The following is a 23,217-nucleotide window of genomic DNA, read 5'->3' as shown; positions in this document are numbered from 1 at the left end:
TATATATATTTTAAAAAAACTGTTAAATTTTGTGTGGCAGTGAACATCTGAAATCCTAGCACCTGGGAAGTGGAGATGATAGGAACAGAAACTGAAGTGTTATCTTTAGTACAAGGTGAGTTAAGAGGCTAGCCTGGACAACATGAGCTCCTGGTCTGAAAAACAAAAAAACAAACAAACCAGTAAAAAAAGAGGGATAGAATGAGAAACTATTGGCAAGCACATTCAAAGTTGGGGCCTCACAGGGCTCCTCACCTCTGACCCCGCATTTTACCGGGCTGAGCTGCTCAAATTATGACTGAATTCTGTAGTGAAATCAGTCTCTTTCTTCCCTCCAAACCAAGATGCATATAATAACTGCAACAGAGTCAAATCTATAGTCTAAATTTTATTATCTCCAAGTCACACTGCTGATCACAAATGTGCACCCTTGAAAACAGTGACAAACACACACACATGGCGAAATCTTTGCAGTAAACACGGTGGACCAACAGACAACTGTCACAGTGTCTTAAGTCGGGAATCTGGGCATGCTGCCCACAGGCTTGAGGAAACACCTTCAGGTTTAAGGCAAAGGGAAGCCTATAAAAGGCACAACCACCAGCTACCCCTGGAAGAACCCCTTAGTTATTTCCTCCTTGGGGGTTAACCCCACCCTGACTCAAGAGTAGTTAGGCCAGCTGTAGGAGGAAGAACAAAAACAGACACATTACTAGGGAGAGGCAGCATCACCTTTCCCTCAGGTTCTGTAGGAACCCTGGCAGGCACAGCGCTGCAGTAACAGACTTCCACACAGGCACGGGGATGTGGTTCAGTGCCATAGAGAGGAATGAAAGGAGGGAGAGCCTTTGCCCAGAAGGTAACTTGCTTCCTTAGGACTGAAGTCCAGGATTTTAAACCCTCTGTTTGCAAGTAGAGGAGCAGAATTTGGGGAAAGTAAGTAGTAACATCTAAACACACTTGTAGCAGGGAAGGCATGGAGAAGAACTGCAAAGACAAGGCAGACAGACTGCTGGATAGTATTTGTCTCTAGAGATGTATTGGCCCACAGCAACTGGGAAGGGGACGTAGGAGAAGGGATGTAAAGAAAAGAAGCAGGGCTCACTAATTCCACTTACCTCAAAGACAGCCCCGAGGACTCGCTATGCATTCCCCTAATCGTGCAGAGGATCTCACTCCACCCTCCCTTTTCACAAAAGCATTCAGTTTGTTCTTTCTCCACAACAGAGATTATACCTCTATGGAGGACTGAAGCCCATCAGTATAGAGGTACTGAAGGAGGCTCAGATTTATAAGCCCAAACAAGGGCTCCCGCTCACCCACTGAGTTCCCCTCTACAGTGGAACACTGTGTGCAGAGAGCTTCCATAGGGTTAGAGGAGTTAAGAGACTAATGAAGACGAATCACAAGAAAAAGGCCAGCTACTTTTATACTTGGTTGATACAGTCTCAATTTGTGGGAGTCAGGGAGGAGTCAAAAGGAACTCCAGAAAGGGTAGTAAACCAGAATGAACTTGTTTCATGTAAAGTCAGCGGGCGGAGCAGGGAAAAGGAGAAATAAACAAGAATATTAATTTAAAAAAGGTTAAGTCAGGCTTTAAAAATGAACATTTAAACAAATAAACAGGAAGGAACTTCCCTGGAAGCAGAAGACACTTGAATTTCTGGGGAGAAAGTAAACAACAGTGAGATGCAGGCTTCTGAATTTAGACTCTGAAGCCTGGGCTGTCCAGTCTCTGCTCCCCTGAGTCCAGGCAGCTCAACTGAAGAGTGGAGGTTTCTTCTCTCTCTAGCAGGCCTGTCCTCAGAGAAGAGGGCCTCTTCTCCTCCAACTATCGGCTGGCAGGGTCACCCCACATTTTTCTTCTCCTCCGAGTTTTCACCTTTCCTGTTCTATTGAGAGTTAAAAAGAGAAGAAGTGCATGTCAGTGGACTTTGGGCATTTATATTAGCCTTCTCAGAAGGCCACATTTCTAAATAATGCGGTTTATTTGGCACCAAGGATCAAGTCTGAGATCTTGAACATGCTACACCTTCAGCTTCTAAATAATGTGTTTTAATGACCACAAAAAAAAACAACAACAATAAAAATATCCTGGAGTCAGGTGTGGCAGCCCACACCTGTAATCTGAGCAGTCAGGGGTAGAAGCAGGAAGATGGAAAGTTTGAAGCTGGCTAGGGATATATAGTAAGATCTTTTTTCCTAAACAAAGACCATACTCCTCCAAAGCTCTGAAAAAGCCTCATACCCACTCTTCTAGAATCCCTAGCATTGGCTTCTTTGGCTATAACAACTTAAATTCAGATTTTTTTCTGCCCTTCATTAGTTTAGATTGGGCTCCTGTATTTTTATTGTTTAATTTCCAAAACAAAAGTCTGAAGGTAGGGATGGTTTCTCTTCAATTCTGCCCAATGCATTCATAAAACAATTTTCCTGAGCTATCTCACGACTGTAATGTATGGTGGTGAGAACTAGTTTGAGCGTCATGGTACACTGGGCACTTACTTTCTCACGATGTCACACTTAATTAGTTACATACTCGGCATTAACTGGAACCCCTGCTTACAACCTGAAATAAAAAAATTGTAATTTGTTATCATGTCATACAAAAAAAAGACTTCCATTAGCCAGGCATGGTGGCAAATGTCTTCCAGCACTCCGGGAGGCAGAGGCTGGTGGATCTCTGAGTTCAAGGCCAGTCTGGTCTACAGATCAAGTTCCAGGACAGCCAGGGATACACAGAGAAACCCTGTCTTAAAATAAACAAGGAAAAAAAAAAAAGACCTCCATATAAACATATTGTAAAAGGAAGAGAAACCCCTTAGAGAATCAGAGAAAGCCCACATGCTTAAAGTGTGGGAATGAGACTTACCTCAGGTGGAGGGGGCTTGATGGAGACTGGCTGGGGAGTCCTCCGGGGTGGGGAGGGTTTGGGCTGCACCTGCTGCTGGGCAGGGTTATAGTAAGTCACTCCTCCATATACCTGTGATGGAGCCTAGGACCCCATATGCCAGGACCCCATAAGCCAGGAGAAAAAAAAAAGAATTAACCCAAATTAGGAGAAACAGAAAACATTTGCTAGTCACAAAAACAAAAAGATGGGGCTGGAGAGACGGCTCAGTGGTTAAGAGCATTACCTGCTCTACCAAAGGTCCTGAGTTCAATTCCCAGCACCCACATGGTGGCTCACAGCCATCTGTAATGCGATCTGGTGCCCTCTTCTGGCCTGCAGGCATACATGCCAGCAGCATACTGTATGCGTAATCAACAGAAAGAGAGAAAGAAAGAAAGAAAGAAAGAAAGAAAGAAAGGAAGGAAGAAAGGAAGGAAGGAAGGAAAGGAGAAAACAGGTATGGTTCTCGTAACCACTTAGGAGTCAGAGATTGGGGGATCATATATATTCCCCGTCAGTGAGACCCTGCCTCAAACAAATAAATAAACAGATAAATAAATAAATAAAAGAAAAACTACCAGGTGGTGGTGGCACACGCCTTTAATCCCAGCACTCGGGAGGCAGAGGCAGGCGGATCTCTGTGAGTTCGAGGCCAGCCTGGTCTACAAGAACTAGTTCCAGGACAGGCTCCAAAACTACGGAGAAACCTGTTTCGAAAAAAATCAAAAAGAAAAACTGACCCTGCCTCAAATAGACAGATAGATAGATAAATAAATAAAATGAAAAACCGAGACAAAAAACAAGGTCACACTTGGTAGTACAAACCCTTAACCACAGCACTGAGGAGGTGAGTCTCTGTGAATTTGAGATTAGCCTGGTCTATGTGGCAAGTTGCTAGGCCAATAAAGCCATATAAAAAAATGTAACACCAACAAAAAAATAAGAAGCAAAGATAGACATTACATAACCTGCATTTCCAGCTTCTGACCACCAGGGGGCATCCTAATGCCACACAGGAAAATCAGTGGCATTGAATTGTTCAAGACAGGGTTTCTCTGTAGCTTTGGAGCCTGACCTGGAACTCCTGCTGTAGACAGGCTGGCCTCAAACTCACAGAATTCAGAGATCCACTGTCTCTTCCTCCTTCCTGAGTGCTGGGATTAAAGGCATGCGCCACCACTGCCCGGCTTGTAAAACTCTTTTAACATTTTCCCCCACCCCAATCCTGTGTGACATAAAGGATGTATACCTAGAACATTAGGCATCTTACCTGTGTGTTAGGATACAGATGAGGAGGAGGAGGAGGAGGAGGAGGTAATGCTCCTGGAGCATAAGGGTAACTGGGGTTACCAAAATTCATGACACCTGGAGCAGAGAAGTAAGTAGGAGCAAGCAACTGCTGGGGTGGAGGTTGTCCTGGAGACATGGACACTGGTGGCGGGTAAAGACCCGGATTGGGCAGAGGTGCTGGTGACTGATGGGGATGTAAACCTGAGCAAAGAAAGACAAACAAAAACTGTAAAAGAGGATACCACCTTTTACCACAGAATGCCTTAAATTAGACCACCAAGCATAACAGGTTAGACTGCAATCCTTAAGATGGACTTAAAATTGAGCCAGGGTGGTCAGCATCACTGGATAGCGTGACAGTGCTGGAAAGGTAGGGTTTGTAGAGTCCCCAACACAGATTCTTGCACACTATTAGCATACAAGAGGGATGCAAGCTTACCTGGGTGAGGAAGGTGCATTTCTGGCTGTACAATCATGCCCTGTGGAGGCAGTGGGGCAGGGCTGTCACCATGGGTATAAATTGGTCCCTGGAACTGCACTGTAAGATAAACCACAAACCTTCATACCACATCAGCAACTCTTTCGGTCCTGCAGACCTTTGATATTCTAACTCTTCCATATGAAGAAAACAGCAACTAGACAACGTGGGATAACCACTGTGAAGTAGAAGGCTGAGCACTTCATTCCCTTTACAGTGACAAGAAAGGTACCCAACAATAAGAAAGAACTCACATGGATCATAGTAATGGCCCTCCATGATGCTGATATGCACAGGAGGAGCAGGGGGCTCTGGCACAGGTCTCTGCCGCTGGGATGAATAACGTTTAGCTCGACCACCCTGGACACCCTGAGATAAAGAGATTTGGTTAAGACTCCAGAAGAAGCAGGGCGGTGGTGGTACACGCCTTTAATCCCAGCACTCGGGAGGCAGAGGCAGGCAGATATCCGTGAGTTCAAGGCCAGCCTGGTCTACAAAGCAAGTTAGTTCCAGGACAGCCAGGGTTGTGACATAGAGAAACCCTGTCTCGAAAAACCAAACTTCTATTGCCTGGCATGATAGCCTAAGCCTAAGAACTCAGGAATCAAAGCAGGAGGACTGAGTTTGAAGCCCATCTGAACTATATATGATATTCCAGGCCAGTCTGTTAAAGAATAAGAGACAAGAGACCATCTTGAACAATAAAAAGAAATTATTGTGGTTTTTAATAGTGAACAAGTGTGACAGTCTCAATGAGTAATCCACATTTGAAAACTTTGTCCCCAGTTAGTGGAACTGTTTGAGAAAGATTAGGAGGTGTGTCACTAGGATGGACTTTGTGGTTTCAAAAGACTGGGCCATTCCAGGTGTGCTCTCTGTGCTTCTACTTTAGGATCAAATGTAAGCCCTCAGATGTTCCTGCTGCCATGTCTTTGATTTGCTATCATGGTCTCTAGTATTCTGGAACTGGAAGCCCAATGAAACGCATTCTTTTATAAGTTGCCTTGGTCATGTTAGTCTGTCACAGTAACTAAGGTCCAGGCATGGTGGTATACACCTTTCAGCTGGGAGGCTGAGACAGATCTCCCTGAGTCCAAGGCCGGCCTATTCTACATAGGGAGCTCCAAGCCTGCCAGAGCGAAACAGTGAGATTCTATCTCGGCACTTCTTTTTGACAGTATTGGAAGCTGAATCAAGGGTCTCATGCATTCTCTACCACAGAGTATATACAGTCCCAATCCTCCTTCTTCCCATTTTTGTACCATTTCTTCCATCCGGTTAAATGGAGGTGGAGGTCCTGCTCCCATATGGATGTGGTTGGGCATACCTGTAATATACCAAAAAAGTCACTGGTTGAATGCAGATGTATGTGAATAGGAGTCAAAGGTACCATCAAGAAAATAATAAGCGCAGCTGGGCAGTGGTGGTGCATGCCATTAATCCCAGCACTTGGGAGGCAGACAAAACCCTGTCTTGAAAAACCAAAAGAAAAGAAAATAACAAAGGCATTCTTCTCTTCTTTTAAACTAGCACAATTCTGTTTAAAAATGTCTGCTGGTCACTCTTGCAGAGGAGGACCTGGGCTCCGTTCCCAGCGACCACATGGAAGCTTACAACCATCTATAGCACTAGTTCTAGGGGAATTCAATGCCCTTGCCTGTAGTGCACACACATCAACTTCAAGTGCACACACATACACATAAATTATTTTAAACTGTCTGCTTATTGTCAATGCTAGCATTTGAAAATGTGCTCCTGTTGCCCAACATCTTTATTATAGCAACAAAGTCCTTGAAAAAAGATTGGAAAATAAACTCAAGCTCAAATTTTTCCTACTAAATAAGGTTTTATATAGGAACTTTGGGAGGATAAAACAAGCACATTAGTAGATATACTATAAAGTGCAGGGCCAAATGTTTTCTAACAACACTAGCTATGAGGAAGACATTACATTCTTTTTTTTTAAATATATTTATTATGTATACAATATTCTGTCTGTGTGTATGCCTGAAGGCCAGAGGAGGACGCCAGACCTCATTACAGATGGTTGTGAGCCACCATGTGGTTGCTGGGAATTGAACTCAGGACCTTTGGAAGAGCAGGCAATGCTCTTAACCGCTGAGCCATCTCTCCAGCCCCAAGACATTACATTCATACTGTATAAAAATTACTTAGAATACAGACATGGCTCAATGGTTAAGAGCACTAGTGAGTCCTTCTTGCAGAGGACCCAGGTTTGATTTCTAGCACTCAGTTGGTGATAGGTAAGTAAATAAGATTGGGGTGGTGGGGTGGTGCATTCCTTTAAACCCAGCACTTGGGAGGCAGAGGCAGGCAGATCTCTGAGTTTGAGGCCAGCCTGTCTACAAAGCTAGTTCCAGAACATCCAGAGCAACATGGAGGAACCTAGTCTCAAAAAAACCTAAAAAATTAAAAAAAAAAAATTTTTTTATTTAAAAGAAATGTTTTATACACTCTCCCAAAGATAGTAAAGTATCAGTACAAAACATTATACTTCTCTGTCCAGAGATCAACTAACTCTAGGATCATACTGCTTATACTAATTTCTGGTGCTCAAAAATCACATGTAAAAGCCCAGAGGCCTATGAGCTAAAACTGACCTAAAAGCTTCTTCCCTGATAACTAGCTTTTATGGTAACAAAAGACACCATGCAAGTTTCCAAAGGAAGGACGAAATCAACAATACCCAGGTAAAACATCTACAAAGCACAATGATAACCAGGGTGATAGATAACCCAAGAGTGCGGTGGTGGCACACAAAGCTTGGTGGTAACCAACAGCTCTCGGATTGGACTAAAGATCACTCAACAAGAGGGAAACCATGCCTGCTACTGGAAGCTTAGCCAAGGTAGAGAAGTCAGGGATCTTGGAGGAGAACCTACAACCACCATTTTACTAAATTAGCATAATCCCTAACTTCATTCTAAGTATTTGTCCATGGACCCACAGATAAATGACCACCCATCGAGGAAACTTTTCTTTGCAACAGATGAAGACCATTACAGAAAACCACAACCAGTCAAAATGCAGTTTTGGAGCTCAGTCCCAACAGATACATCTATATAACAACTTCCACACCTAAGAATCAGGGTTTGCTGAGGAAGTGGGGGGCAGAAAAAGTTTAAGAGCCAAAGGATCAGAGTTTTCTGAGAGATTGTATTTGTTGTAATAGGAGCGGCGGGGCTGCATCCCGCCACCAGGCTAGTTTTACCCGGAATAATTACATGGAAACTGTATTCTTTTAAACACTGCCTGGCCCATTAGTTCCAGCCTCTTATTGGCTAGCTCTTACATATTGACCTAACCCATTTCTATAATCTGTGTAGCTCACGAGGTGGCTTATCAGGGAAGATCTTAACTTGCGGCTGTGTTGGGAGTGAGAATCATGGCGACTCTCTGATTTAGCTTCTTTCTCCCAGCATTCTGTTCTGTTTTCTCCGCCTACCTAAGGGTTGGCCTATCAAATGGGCCTAGGCAGTTTTGTTTTTTGTTTTTGTTTTTTGGTTTTTTTTGGTTTTTCGAGACAGGGTTTCTCTGTGGTTTTGGAGCCTGTCCTGGAACTAGCTCTTGTAGACCAGAGGCTGGTCTCGAACTCATAGAGATCCGCCTGCCTCTGCCTCCTGAGTGCTGGGATTACGGCGTGTGCCACCACCGCCCTGCGGCAGTTTCTTTATTAATAAGAAATCACTCCCCCATCACGTATTTTCTAGTATCCTCAGAAGCTACACCTGTAAATTCTCACAGACATGAGCTGAACAAGGACAACAACAGACATGCTTAAGTGGACAGTGAAAAAACGTACCAGGCTTTACCACTATCTAAGGACCTATAAGCAACTAAAGAAATGCTGAGAGTAGGAGAGTCTTCTTTCTCCCAGGGAAGAACACACCAACTGGTGAGCCAATACTCTGTCAGCCCTAAAAACACACAAGTAACAACTAAGCAGGGTAATTATATATTTAGGAATATAAATGTATATACATATATGCATGTAGCAAGTTAAAAAAAAAGAGCTGATGAATTTCAAAGAGAGCAAGGAGGATATAGAAGGCTTTGAAAGGAGGGAAGGGGAAAATGATGTAATTATAATCTCAAAAACTAAAATAATTAAAATAAAATCACCTGTATCAAAGTAGAGTGTCAAAATTCCCAGTGCTCATGAAGATTTTCAATTTTTAAGTTTGGCCTAGAGGGCCAGAGAGATGGCTCAGTGGTTAAGAGCAATGGCTGCTCCTGACCTGGGTTAAATCCCCAGCATCCATATGGCAACTCACAACCACCTATAATTCTATTCCCAAGGGATTTGATGCCTTCTTCTAGCCTCTGTGGGCACTTACACACATGGTGCACAGACGTGTGTAGGCAGAACACCTACACACAAAAATAAATAAAATCTCCCCCCACCCCCCAAAAGGAAGTCTGGGTTACATTTCAAAAACTACATGATACCTGCTAGCTGCATGGCTTTTATTTTCGTTTCTGAGACAGGGTTTCTCTGTGTAACCCTGGCTTATCCTGGAGCTCACTCTGTAGACCAGGCTAGCATCAAAGTCAAGAGATCCACCTGCTTTTGCTCCCCTGAGTGTTGGGATTAAAGGTGTGCGCCACCACTTCTCAGTGCTATATGTGTTTTTAAAATTAACTAAAAATTCAATTCTTCCTTCTAGCCACATTTCAAATACCCCAAAGCACAGCATTATATATAATTCTAATGTCTCTAGGAAACATGTAACACTGGCTCAAACAGTCTGAAGATGCTATCTATCTTCTGTCCCTCTTTGTGCAAGAGGAGAAAATGAATCTTGATGAAGGCGCTAAGGACTGATGGCCAACAGTGTGTGTACACAGTGGGACAGGCTAACCGGGAATCTACAAGACTGGCTCTGTGAAGGAAAGGGAGCTTTCTGTCAGACACTACATTGCTGAGAGGGACGTCCCAGTAACACAATAAAATCTAGACCCAGGCTGCAAGGCCTACCTCGAAGCTCCCGTGGTTGCAGGAATGAAGGCTGTCCTGGACTCCAGTTTTGTTCTGCTATATTTAGCTGTGCCACGTCTTGCTCCAGTCCACCTGTGGTAGAATCTACCGGAGTCTCCCAGTTCCCAGTCTTAGCAGCTGGAGGAGGAGTTGTTTCTGGGATTGTGGTTGCTGAAGTGAGCCCTTCAGATGGAGGAGGAACCTCCTCAGAAGCTTTGACTGCATCCCCAACTTTGGTCCGGGTCCTTCTTGCCCGGGAATAGGATTTCTTCTCAATGGGCCTGTCAGGAGCTGGTGGTACAGTGTCAGGAACAGCAGCTGGTGTCTCCGAGGCCGTCTCTTCTTTCTCAGGACTGCCAAGCAATGGAGCATCTGGTTCTGGAGATGGATCCCTCATAGGAGTCTGCTCCAGACGCCGCGACCGGTAATTAGCTTCATGCTTATGAGTCTCACCAGACCGGCCACCATGCTGCCCACCAACCTCCACAGGCCTAAAACTAGTACGACCTTCCTTGAAGCCCCCAGATCGGGAATAATTCCTGGATGCAGACATGCGGCCAGTACCTGCTGCATTCCTGTTAATAAATGTTCTTGGTGGTAGGGCGCCCCCAGGACCCTGGTGGCGATGGGACTTGTTTGATCGATCACCAATCCAGTTTGGATCTCTTTGTGGGGGACTTCCAAATCTGAAACAGTAAAATTGTAAAGAAAAATGTAAGAAAAGAGACCTCCACATATCTACACGGAGACTCAGGGAGTTGTGTCATTCCCATACTTACTTAGTCACTTAAAAGAAAGAAATGCATTTAGAAAAGCAGAAGGGTTTGAAAGATCAGTAATTTAGGCTCCTGAATTTCCTTACCGAGGTTTTCGGACTCTTCGGGGTTTGATGTCATCAGGATTGTGAGCGGATCGAATATCATAGCCATAAAGAGCAATGAGCTCCTGTCGGGACTTTGGGGCCTGTTCATCTTCACGGAACTTATCATGCTCCCAGCGGCCCTCATCCTTCCATAGCTTTCGCTGACGTCCCTTGGGTCTGGACCAAACCAAACAGAGGTGTCTTGAGATAATTAGTACTTTAAAATTATCTCTCTACTAAAATGGTAGCCTATAAAAACTTTCTATCTCCGGAGTCACAGATTAAAGGCAGCAGAGGTGTAATAGTTTAGGATCTGGAGACAGATCACTCTGAATCTGGATCCCAGCTTCTTTATCATCAACGGTTCCCAAACATTTTCTATCTTTTTTTAAAAGACAGGGCCTCACCACGTAACTCCGACTGGCCCGGAAACTGCTATATGTAGACAAAGCTGGCCTTGACTCCACCTCTCTGAGATCCTGCCTCAGCCTCCCAAGAGCTGGGATCAGGAGTCACACTACCACATCCACCTCTTGCTTGACAGGGTCTCACTAAGTAGGCCAAGCTGCACCCAAGCTTATAACCAAACTGCTTCAGACTCCTGGGTACTGGGACTACAAGTGCATGACACTATACCTTGCAACTAGTTAGCAAATTCTGCAAGCTTCACTTTCCTCACCTGTACAGGAGGAATAATAACACTTCTCTTAAAATGTTCTGAGTAGTAAAGGAAACGATATAGGTAAAGAAGTCATCGAAGCACCTGACACACACTAAGCACAAGCTAGCCAGTAGCAAGAATAGCGTAAGATGGCTGTTACCGGACTTCTTCTTCCTGAGTCTGTCCTCGAAGATCATGCTCAAAGAAGAGCCCTTTCCTGGGTATATAGGCTGGATTTTTCCGATCTTCATCATCATCCAAATGCTTAGGGCCTTTTTTACCCACTTTGTTCTCTACAGGCTCTGTGCTCTCCTGGAAGATAAAGGACTCCTTACTTTTCCAAGGAGCTGAGAGGCCCTATGCCAACCCCAAATGGAGGACTATGCTGCGTACTGACCTGTCCATCCCCACTTTGCCTCTCTCCAGTCACAGTGCCTTTATTATCAGGCTTTTCTTCTCCCTTCTCTTTTGCTGAGGAATCAGCTTCATTTGCTTCTGATTTCAGCTCCACCTTGGAGTTCTCCTCTTCACTGTATTCTCCTTCTTCACCCTGAAAAAGTGTTTTTGTTAACTATGGGGATGAGATCTGAAGATAAGAAAACATTTCCTGGCAAACGTTGACTACAGTGTAAGACTGAGAAGCAAGCACTACAAGTATGGTGGCACATGTTCACGATCCCAGCAGTGGAGAGGAAGAGACACGAAGACCACGTGTTCAAGAGCACTTTCAGCTCATATTAAGTTAGAGGCCATCCTGTGCTATATGAGATCCTGCCTCATAAAAATAAAAAACATGGACTAGGAGATATCTCAGTTGATAAAATGCTTGCCACAAAAGCATGAAGACCTAAGCCTAGCACCCATGTACAAAGCCAGACATGGTAGTATACACTTGCAATCCCAGAGCTCAAGAGACACAGGAGATTCTTGGGGCTTGTTGGCCAGCTGACCTGACTTAAATGATGAGTCTCTGGTCCTCCTAAGAAACCCTGTCTGAAAAAAAAAAAAAAAAAGATAGCTCTAAGGAATGATACCTGAGGCTGTCCTCTGTCCTCCATACACATATGCACACACACTAAATAAAAAATAAAACAAACATTACAAGGGCTGAGGTTATTAACTCCAAGATACAGTATTTGCCTAGCATGGCAAGGATCTGAGATCAATTTCTAGCATACATACACTATGCCAATATTCTTCTTTTTTTTTTTTTTTTTTTTGGTTTTTCGAAACAGGATTTCTCTGTATAGCTCTGACCATCCTGGAACTCACTGTGTAAACCAATCTGGCCTTGAACTCACAGAGATCTGCTTGCCTCTGCCTCCTGAGTGCTGGGGTTAAAGGTGTGCAACACCACCACCTGACCTAAGCCAATATCTTAAGCAAACGTCTAGAGAACAGGGTTCTTTAAAATAGACACAAGCGCAATATGCACATATGTCCTTAGAAATAGTGCTGTAGCACACAAGTAGGGAATTTTAACAATGGTATCTAAGGAAAGGAGTCAGGGGTTAGAGATGGAGGACTAACTTGATAGTGCCTTGCTCTCCTTTTCCAGTCTTTTTGTGAAGCTCTGGCTGTTCTAGAACTAGCTCTGTAGACCAAGCTGGCCTCAAACTCAGAGGATTACCTGCCTCTGTGTCTCAAGCACTGGGACTGAAGGCATATGCCACCACTGGCTCCTTTCCAAGTCTTAAACATACAGTGTTTAATAATAGTACTCTGTCTTAAGTTGAGAATTTTATCATCTCAAAATGCTTTAGGAGACTGGCAGGATGGCTCAGCGAATGGGTAACTGCACTTGCTGCCAAGCATAAGGACTGGAGTTTGAGCTACAGAAACCCTACAGTACAAAGAGAGAACCTCTCCCACTCCTCTAGCTTCCATATGAATGCCACGGCAAATGCTCACACATACATGTGCACACACAACAGAACCAACTGCTTTTTTTTTTAAAGATTTTATTTATTTATTATGTATACAGTATTCTCAGTATTCTCTCTGAAGGTATGTCTTCAGGCCAGAAGAGGGCACCAGATCTCATTGCAGATGGTTGTGAGCCACCATGTGGTTGCTGAGAACTGAACTCAGGACCTTTGGAAGAGCAGGCAGTGCTCTTAACCACTGAGCCATTTCTCCAGCCCAGAACCAACTGCTTTTAAAAAATGGATTAAGAGCCGGGCGGTGGTGGCGCATGCTTTTAATCCCAGCACTTGGGAGGCAGAGGCAGGTGGATCTCTGTGAGTTCAAGGCCAGCCTGGTCTACAAGAGCTAGTTCCAGGACAGGCTCCAAAGCTACAGAGAAACCCTGTCTCAAAAAACAAAAAAAAAAGGGATTAAGAGTAGAAATTACCAATCTTTCTGATTATGTAGCTTCATTGAGGGGGCACACACCTATAATCCCAGCAACTCAGGAAGTGGAGGTAAGAAGATTGAGAGTTCAACGCTAGCCATCACCTTAATATCCTATCTTAAAAAAACAAAATAAACAAAACAAAGTTCTTTTGAATCTAGGACCTCCAACTATCACCAGACTAAGAAAACATGAAGACAAATGTTTTCCATGGCTCCTGTGGTCAGAGGACAATTTGAGAGTCAGTTCTCTCCTTCCACATGTGGATTCCAGAAACTAAACTCAGGTTGGCAGGCTTTATGGCAAGTACTCTTACTCGCTGAGTAATCTCGGTCTCCATGCTCCCTCTTGTGGAGATAGGGATCGAATCCAGGGCCTGAGTATTTATAGATTTACTCTACCACTGAACTACAGCTCCAGCTTGTTTACAGTAATGACCTAACTTTCCCCCTCCTTACTATGAATCAAACCTCAGGTCCTCAAACAGGCAAGACAGCACTAACTACTAAGTTATGTGCATTACAGGCCCAAGTCATACAAGTTTGTTGTTGTTTAGAGACAAGAGTCTCACCATGTAGCCCTGGCTGGTTTGAACTTGTTCTATAGATCAATGGTTGCTTAGAACACAGAGATCTGCCTGCTTCTGCCTCCCAAGTGTTAGAATTAAAGGCATGTACTCCCATGCCCAGCTTCTAAAATTACATTTTTAAAAATATTCATTCATTCATGTGTATGATTGACCTTCTTCAAACACATGAGAAGGGGGAATCAGATCCCATTACAGAGCCACCATGTGATTGCTGGGAACAGAACTCAGGACCTCTGGAAGAGCAGCTAGTGCTTTTAACTGATGAGTCAATTCTCCAGCCCCTAGGATTGTATTTTTTATGTCTATGATAGGAGTACTGAATCTCCTACAGCACGAGATTCCAAGAGAAAACAAACACTATCCACAATAACATCCTAAAATTAAGATTTTTATCTGGAAAATCTTAGAGAACCAGCTGCCATAGAAATGAAAATGAACAATGCATGAGTGCACTCTGAACAATTACTCCCTCATTACCACTCCCTTCTTTTCTAAGACAAGATCTTGCCATGTAGTTGGGGTTGGCCTCAAACCTGCCTCTCCCTCCTGGTGCTGGGATTAAATATGTGAGCCACCACACGTTTTTCCTTTTCCCTCTCTTAACACACAAGTTTGAATAATACAGATCCTGACAATGTTAGGTCTTCCCAGTTGGTGGTAGCGCACGCCTTTAATCCTAGCACTGGGGAGGCAGAGGCAGGCAGATCTCTGTGAGTTTGAAGGCAGCCAAAGCTGTGGCGGGAGTGGGGCTATCATTCCAACACTAACGTGGGAAAGAAATGAAGGTATGGCCAGCTCCACATAGGGAAAAGCAGTGACTTTAAAATATGGTCATACTCTCTTCTCATTCTCTAAATCTGATGCTTTGGAGACCTAACTGGATTACAGAGGCAAGTTTAAAGAAATGGGCTGAAGGGAAGGTGGTTTAGTCATATGTTAAACCTCTACCACCGATTGGATGTGTGCACACTGGTCTCTTGTTCTCCTACTGTACCTGGCACCTCACCTAAATCAGACTGCCTTCTCACTTCAGGCTAGCCTACCAGGACCTGGTCAAAGACACCATGTAACAGTCCTGGCTAGGCTAGAAGCTTTCAGTGTTCTACCCCTTTTTTTTTTCAAATAAAGCTAAGCTTGCCTAGTTGACCTAGACAAACAAACCAATTAATTCCTCTTCCATTCTTTCTATTTCTTGTTGACACTCTAAGCCACTCCTCATCTGGATGTTTTGCGTAACAATTCTCAGAAAAGACATGGAGAACTAAAGGAGATTCACTACACCTGCACTGTGACAATCCAGTCTTTATCTACAACTTAACAAGCACTCTTCCTTCTTCTCATGCTCTGCAATCATATTGTTTTCCTTCTATTTGTGGATCAGAGGATGGTAATCATTCAGTACTTTCCTTAATTCTAGGTTATGCAGCAGACAAACAAGAATTTCTGGTGTAGGTACACACTTCACTATGTTCCTCTACTCACATGCTCTCCGGATTTCAACCTTAAAAGAAACTTATTTAGTTATTTATTAAATTTCATTTATTATGTATAGTGTTGTACCTGCATGTATGCCTGCATGCCAGAACAGGGCACTAAAAATGGTTGTGAGCCACCATGTGGTTGCTGGGAATTAACTCAGGACTTCTGGAAGAGCAGCCAGTGCTCTTAACCTCTGAGTCATCTCTCCAGACCCAGAAATTTATTATTTTTGTTCTATGCATATGTGTGCACGTGGATGTATAATAAATAAAACAGTATTAGCACTACTAGAAGAAACTTTTTTAAAAAGATTTTATTTATTTATTATGTACACAACATTCTGCCTCCATGTATGCCCACATGCCAGAAGAGGGCGCCAGATCTCATTACAGATGGCTGTGAGCCACCATGTGGTTGCTGGGAATTGAACTTAGGACCTCTCTCTGGAAGAGCAGCTAGTGCTCTTATAACCACTGAGCCATCTCTCCAGCCCTCGAGGAAACTTTTATGCAACATTCTCTTTAGGCTGTAATAGAATGTCAATGAGGAAATTTATATATTCCTATTGAGAAAGTAATTTTGGTGGGAGTAATGATACACACCTTTGATCCCAGTTTAGGGAGGCAGAAGCAGGCAAATACGTGAATTTGAACCTAGTCTAGTCTATACATAGTGAGTTCCAGACCAACCAGGGCTACAAAGTGAGAGCCAATATTACACACAAACACAAAGAAAAAATCTAATTTTGTTAACTGGGCAAAAAAACTGAGGAGTGATGAGGAGACTTCAAATCACACTCAAAACCTATAGTCCTTGTATGTTCCACCCCTACACTAATAAATACCAAAGATGTGTGTTCAAGTGTGTTGTGGAATATTATTTTAAGCTGTGTTGTCTGTCTAAAACACCTGATTGGTCTAATAAAGAACTGAATGGGGGCTGGAGAGATGGCTCAGAGGTTAAGAGCATTGCCTGCTCTTCCGAGGGTCCTGAGTTCAATTCCCAGCGGCCGCATGGTGGCTCACAACCATCTATAATGGGGTCTGTGCAGGCATACACACAGACAGAATATTGTATACATAATGAATACAATGTATTTAAAAAAAAAAAGAACTGAATGGCCAACAGCAAGACAAGAGAGAGAAATAGGGAGGGCTGGCAGGCAGAGAGAATAAACAGAAGGAGAAATCTGGGGGAAAAAAGATCTAAAAGCAAGAAAATCAAGGAGTGAGAAAAGAAGGGGCCAGCCACCCAGGCAGCCACAGAGTAAGAGTGAAAGAAAAATATAAAGAAGAAAAGGAAAACCCCAGAGTCAAAAGGTAGATGGAATAATTTAAGAAAAGCTGGCTAGAAATAAGCCAAGCTAAAGTCAAGCTAGAGTCTCTGTGTGTGATTATTTGGGAGATGGGTGCTGGGACCCCAAAGAGTAAAGAGTAATAAAACAACCAATGACACAAGTGTCTGCAAAGGCTAGAAAAAGATGTCAGTTCCCATGGAGCTAAAGTCACAGGTGGCTGTGAGATACCCCAAAGTGGGTCTGGGAACTGGGAACTGAACTCAGGTCCTCTGGAAGAACAGCAAGTGCTCTTTTTTTTTTTTTTTTTTTTTTTATATTTATTTATTTATTATGTATACAGTATTCTTTCTGCATGTATGCCTGAAGGCCAGAAGAGGGCACCAGATCTCATTGCAGATGGTTGTGAGCCACCATGTGGTTGCTGGGAATTGAACTCAGGACCTTTGGAAGAGCAGGCAATGCTCTTAACCACTGAGCCATCTCTCCAGCCCACAGCAAGTGCTCTTAACTGCTAAGCCATCTCTCCAGCCCCTTATCTAATTTTAAATAAATTTTAAAGATTTTGTTTATTGGGAGAATGGAGAGATGCTCAGTGGTTAAGAGCACTGACTGCTTTTCTAGAGGACCAGGGTTTGATTCCCAGCACCCACATGGCAGCTCATAACTGTCTGTACAAGATCTGACACCTTCATACATACATACATACAGGCAAAACACCAGTGCACCTAAAATAAAGACAATTTTTTTAAAAAAGGAATTTGTTTATTACTAATACACTAAAAGAGAATAAAGCACATTTTCTTTCAAGAGGTGTGACCGACTCACATCCAGATCAAGTGCTCCAGAGGTCTGTTTACTGCAGGGCTTGTCTCTTCAGTCATTGCTCACAAGTCTCTGAGAAATTCATGTATATGCAGGAATAGACATGAGGTCTGGCTCCATCTGCAACCATGTGTAAGGAGACTGATCCTCCTATATATAACAGAGCCCAGGTGGTGAGACCTCCTGGGATCTCCACATTGGGCCAAGCCTACTTCTTTTTCTTCTTTCCCGCAGGTGCCATCATTCTTCCCCTCCTCCCCAGACAGGGTCTCTCTGTGTAGCTCTGATTGTCCTGGAACTCACTCTGTAGCCCAGGCTGGCCTTAAACTCACGGAGATCCGCCTGCCTCTGCTCTTGTGCTGAGATTAAAGGCGTGCGCCACCACCACCTAGCTCAGGTCTCATTATTCTTTTTTTTTGGTTTTTCGAGACAGGGTTTCTCTGTAGCGTTGGAGCCTGCCCTGGAACTAGCTCTTGTAGAGGTCTCATCATTTTTTAGTTCACTTTACTTTTCTATAGACTCCAAGTAGTGCACAATGAAGTATGGTACTTGGTACTTTTTTTTTTAAGAGATAGCAACAAGTTTCTTTTTGAAAAGAAACAAGTTATAAATCTGCCAAGAATTCTACTATGAATGAGATAGTTTCCCTAATTTCTTTGAGAATCCACTGTCCTTTAGCTTATTTCCATGGTGCGTCACACTCATTAATTTACTCCTGTCACACCAACCTTGCACCTCTGGGAGAAAGACATTGCTCATGATGTATGGTTCTTTGTTTTGATTTTTGTTTGTTTGTTTGGTTTTTTTTTGAGACAGAGTTTCTCTGTGTAGCTTTGGAGCCTGTCCTGAAACTTGCCCTGTAGACCAGGCTGACCTTAAACCCAGAGATCCTGGGGCTGGAGAGATGGCTCAGAGGTTAAGAGCCTGCTCTTCCAAAAGTCCTGAGTTCAATTCCCAGCAACCACATGGTAGCTCACAACCATCTGTAATGGGGTCTGGTGCCCTCTTCTGGCCTGCAGACATACACACAGACAGAATATTGTACACACAACAAATAAATAAATAAATATTAAAAAAAAAAAAAAACCAGAGATCCTCCTGCCTCTGTTTCCCAAGTGCTGCGATTCAAGGCATGCACACCACTGCTTGGTTATGATATATGATCTTAATGTGTTCCTAAATTTGGTTTGCAATTTTTTTTGCTGAAAACATCTGCATTTTCGTTCATCTGAGAAAATTGTTGTTTTTGTTATTATGTTTTTACCTGGTTTTGTTTCGTTTTGTTTTGCTTTTGGTTTTTCGAGACAGGGTTTCTCTGTAGCTTTGGAGCCTGTCCTGGAACTCCCTTGGTAGACCAGGCTGGCCTCAAACTCACAGAGATCCGCCTGTCTCTGCCTCCCAAGTGCTGGGATTAAAGGCGTGCGCCACTACCGCCCGGCTTTACCTGGTTTTGATACCAGGATAATATTGGCTTCATAGAATGAATCTGTCAGTCTTCTCTATTTTGTGGGACAAATTAAGGACTGGTAGATCTTCTTGAAAGTTTTGACAGAATTCAGCAGTGAATCCATTTGGTCCCAGGCTTTCCTTTATGGGGAGATATACTGGCTAGTTTTATGTCAACTTGTAATAATCTCAGAGAGCTGGAATAATCTGAGAGAGGGGAACCTCAATAAAGAAAATGCCTCCATAAGACTGGGCTATAGCCATACCTATAGAGCATTTTCTTTTTTTTTTAATATTTATTTATTATGTATACAATATTCAATCTGTGTGTGTTTGCAGACCAGAAGAGGACAGCAGACCTCGTTACAGATGGTTGTGAGCCACCATGTGGTTGCCGGGAATTGAACTCATGACCTTTGGAAGAGCAGGCAATGCTCTTAACCACTGAGCCATCTCTCCAGCCCAGAGCATTTTCTTAATTAAATGATTGATGTGGGGCCATTGCAGTTGGTGCCATCCCTGGTCCTAAGTTCTGTAAGAGAGCAGGCTGAGCAAGCTAGTAAGCAGCACTCTTCATGACCCCTGTACCACCACCTCCTGCCTCCAGGTTCCTACCAGGCGTGAGTTCCTGCCTTGGCTTCCTGTTGTGGAATATTCCTCTACACTGTGTGAAGATGTGCCACTGTGATTGGTTTAATAAAGAGCTTAAAGGCCATTAGCTAGTCAGGAAGGGGCTAGGCGGGACTTCTAGGGACAAAGAGCTCTGGGAAGAAGTAGGAGTGGCCAGAGGACACAGAGGGAACATACATGTAGGAGGAGAGGTAAACGCCACGAGTCATGTGACAACACGCAGATGAATAGAGACGGGTTAAGTTCTAAGAGCTATTTAGAAACAAGCCTAAGCTAAGGCTGAGCTTCCATAATTAATAATACGTTTCCATACCATTTTTTTGTGAGCTGGCGGCCCAAAGAAAAATTCAGCTATGGGATATGTGAGCCAAAGAAACCCTTTCCTCCAATGTTGCTTCTTGTCATGGTTTTTAATCACAGCAATAGTAACCCTAAGACAGAACACTTGCATTATGGCCAAGAATTCTGTACTTTTCCTCAGCAAATGCCTCATTTTCTCTGACATCTCCAATATCTCCAATATCCAGGGGTCTATATCTGCAATATCCACTGCAACTTAGACATTATTTTTGCGGCATCATGCACTAGCCTCCCAGAGCCTCAAAGTAGGGAATCCAACCCAGACACACAGCCTGGCTTCAATGGCTTTCTTAAACCTTAGTGCAAGCCTCTGGTGAATCCCTCATTCTTGAAGCCTGCCCAACTCTATCTCTTAAGACAGAAGGCTTTCCTCCTATTTTACAAAGTAAAAACAAAGATGGAATACCAACTTCCTTTGTATGTACCTTCCCTTCTCACCTCCAAGTAATTACTAGTTAAGACAGTTTTGTCTAAGCAGGGCATGATGGGAAATACTATTACTCCCAGCTTTTATTTTCTCACTACTTTTTTTCCTTTCCCTTACTACTTATTCCTTCAGTTTTTAACTAGAGAGTCTCCCAACAAGTAAGAACGAAATCACCTTGACCTCAAAATATTCTCCTAGCTTTCCTTTCAATCAAAATTTTCTTTGTTCTTTTACTCATCACTTGGCTGAACCAAGTGTTCTCCCACTGAGCTCCAGCCCCTTCTGTATTTTCTTTTTTTTTTTTTAATATTTATTTATTTATTATGTATACAATATTCTGTCTGTATGCCCAAAGGCCAGAAGAGGGCACAAGACCTCATTACAGATGGTTGTGAGCCACCACGTGGTTGCTGGGAATTGAACTCAGGACCTTTGGAAGAGCAGGCAATGCTCTTAACCTCTGAGCCATCTCTCCAGCCCCCTGTATTTTCTTTTGTTTTATTTATTCATTCATTTTTGTTTTTAATTTGTTTTTTTTTTTTTTTCTTCAAGACAGGGTATGTAGCCCTGGCTGTCCTAGAACTAGCTGTGTAGATGAGGGTATCCTCAAACTCAGAGATCCACCAGTATCTGCCTCTCAAGTGCTGGGATTAAAGGCGTGCACCACCAAACCTGGCCCCAATAACAATATTTTTTTTAAATATTTATTTTATTTATTATGTATACAATATTCTGTCTGTGTGTATGCCTGCAGGCCAGAAGAGGGCACCAGACCTCTTTACAGATGGTTGTGAGCCACCATGTGGTTGCTGGGAATTGAACTCAGGACCTTTGGAAGAGCAGGCAATGCTCTTAACCACTGAGCCATCTCTCCAGCCCAATATTTTTTTTTTTAAAAAAAAAGGTTTCTTGGACCATTCTGGGGGAAATGGAAGTAACACACTGTAGTGGTATTTTGTTTGTAATCTAATGAATAAAGCTTGCCTGAAGATCAGAGTGCACAACTAGGTCACTAGTTAGCCACAGAGGCCAGGTAGTGGTGGCACACACTTTTAATCCCAGCACTTAGGAGACTGAGGCAGAGGGATCTCTGACTTCAAGACTACCCTGGGCTACACAAGATTTAATCTGTCTAAAAGAGAAACAGAGCTCACACAAAAATCACATACCTTTAATCTTTAACCCCAGCACAGGAGTGATATGGCTGGACAGAGAGAGGAATATAAGGGGGGGGAGGAGATAGGAGCTCAGATGCATCTGAGGATTAGTAGAGACAGGATTGCCCCTTCTTATCTGAGCATTGGTAGAACTCTCTAATGGCTGCCTACTCTGCTTCTCTGATCCTTCAGCTTTCACACCCTAATATATGACTCGAATTTTTATTATTACAAACAATTAGAATTTGTGCTACAACACATCTTTTTGATTGTTTTGTAATACTGGAGAGTGAATCCAGGGCCTTGAAAATACTTAACAGTCTACCACTGAGTTACAACCCCAACCCTTTTTCAATTTTTTTTTTTTTGAGACAGGGTTTATCTGTGTAACCCTGGTTGTCCTGGAACTTGCTCTGTAGAGCAGGCTGACCTCAAACTCACAAAGATCTGCCTGCCTCTGCCTCCTGAGTGATGAATGAGCCACCGCCACACGGCCCTTTACAAATTTTTATTCTGAAGCCCGGTATGAAGGATACGCTAAGGCAGAGAGGCAGGTGGATGTCTGTGAGTTCAGGGAAGGCTTGATCAACAAAGCAAATTCCAAACTAGCCAGTACACATAGATCCTGCCTCAAATTAAAAACAGAAAAAAAAAATCTCTGTTGCCAGGCTGGCCTTTGTGATTCTCCTGCCTCACTCATCCTCTCAAGTATCTGAGATTACAGAAGAATACCAACTCGCCTAGCTTCAGCAACACAATTTATTTCTCTTCTAATTTCAAAATGGAATGACAGCTTCTAGACAGCAAACCCCGAAGTTTTAGACAATATTTACAACAAAACTATGTTAACCAGCTATGTCTTAAACTTTCAACTCTAACTGTATAAACCAAAGCACCGACAGCCACAGATAGCACGTGCATAACACAGTTTAGGAGGAAGCAGAGATGTAAATGGACCAAGGGATAGGGAAACCCTGAAATAACCAATGGTCACTGACTGCTGAACCCAGAAGCGGTTACCATGTAAAGGAAAAGTTATGGTACACTCTAAGGGTTACACTAACCCAGCTGCCAAAGCTCCTTCTAGAACATGAACAGCAAGAAGAGACTTACTGAGAAGAAAATTGAATCAATCAGCACAGGGAAGTTCTAGAACAAGCTGGGAAGAAGAAGAACGAAAACAAGAAACCTCAGAAAGCTTCCCTTATTCTTTTAACATCACAGGAAAATGGGAAGAGGGAGCTCTATGATGTTAGAAAAGGTACAGTACCCTAAGCCATGCTTTCTTCTAAAGGCTTAGGAAAAGCAAGTTTACATGAAAATGAATAGGTAACGGCTGGAGAGACATTTCAGCAGTTATGAGTACTTGTTGCTCTTGCAGAGGACCCAGGGTTAAATCCCAGGACTCACATAGTAACTCACAACCATCAATACTCAAATTCAAGGGGATCTGACTTACTCTGAGGGCACTACA

The 23,217-nt window shown here is 43.2% G+C and overlaps 1 protein-coding gene across 2 annotated transcripts in view; it reads right to left on the bottom strand.

The window, feature by feature from the left end:
• Positions 1-376: 376 nt before the first annotated feature.
• Positions 377-23,217, bottom strand: part of Casc3 (CASC3 exon junction complex subunit) — a 28,267-nt gene continuing 5,426 nt past the window's right edge. The window contains exons 4-15 of one of the 2 annotated variants that reach the window (XM_041644052.1): positions 11,581-11,733; positions 11,344-11,495; positions 10,523-10,699; positions 10,225-10,346; positions 9,661-10,038; positions 5,924-5,988; positions 4,916-5,030; positions 4,623-4,721; positions 4,164-4,384; positions 2,873-2,995; positions 2,506-2,569; positions 377-1,892 (exon numbers count right to left, since the gene is read on the bottom strand). In XM_041644052.1, the coding sequence (XP_041499986.1) occupies positions 2,546-2,569; positions 2,873-2,995; positions 4,164-4,384; positions 4,623-4,721; positions 4,916-5,030; positions 5,924-5,988; positions 9,661-10,038; positions 10,225-10,346; positions 10,523-10,699; positions 11,344-11,495; positions 11,581-11,733 (1,629 nt within the window). In that variant the 3' untranslated portion in view covers positions 377-1,892; positions 2,506-2,545. Of the gene's footprint in view, positions 1,893-2,505; positions 2,570-2,872; positions 2,996-4,163; positions 4,385-4,622; positions 4,722-4,915; positions 5,031-5,923; positions 5,989-9,660; positions 10,347-10,522; positions 10,700-11,343; positions 11,496-11,580; positions 11,734-23,217 lie in introns of both variants that reach the window. The other variant, XM_041644050.1, reaches the window with a different exon arrangement.

Source organism: Microtus oregoni, unplaced genomic scaffold, assembly GCF_018167655.1.
Source record: "Microtus oregoni isolate MIOR12 unplaced genomic scaffold, Mior012 000091F_ref0000469, whole genome shotgun sequence".
NCBI lineage: Eukaryota > Metazoa > Chordata > Mammalia > Rodentia > Cricetidae > Microtus > Microtus oregoni.
The sequence above is the reverse complement of the archived record's forward strand: the minus strand, read 5'-3'. Positions and strand labels throughout refer to the sequence as shown.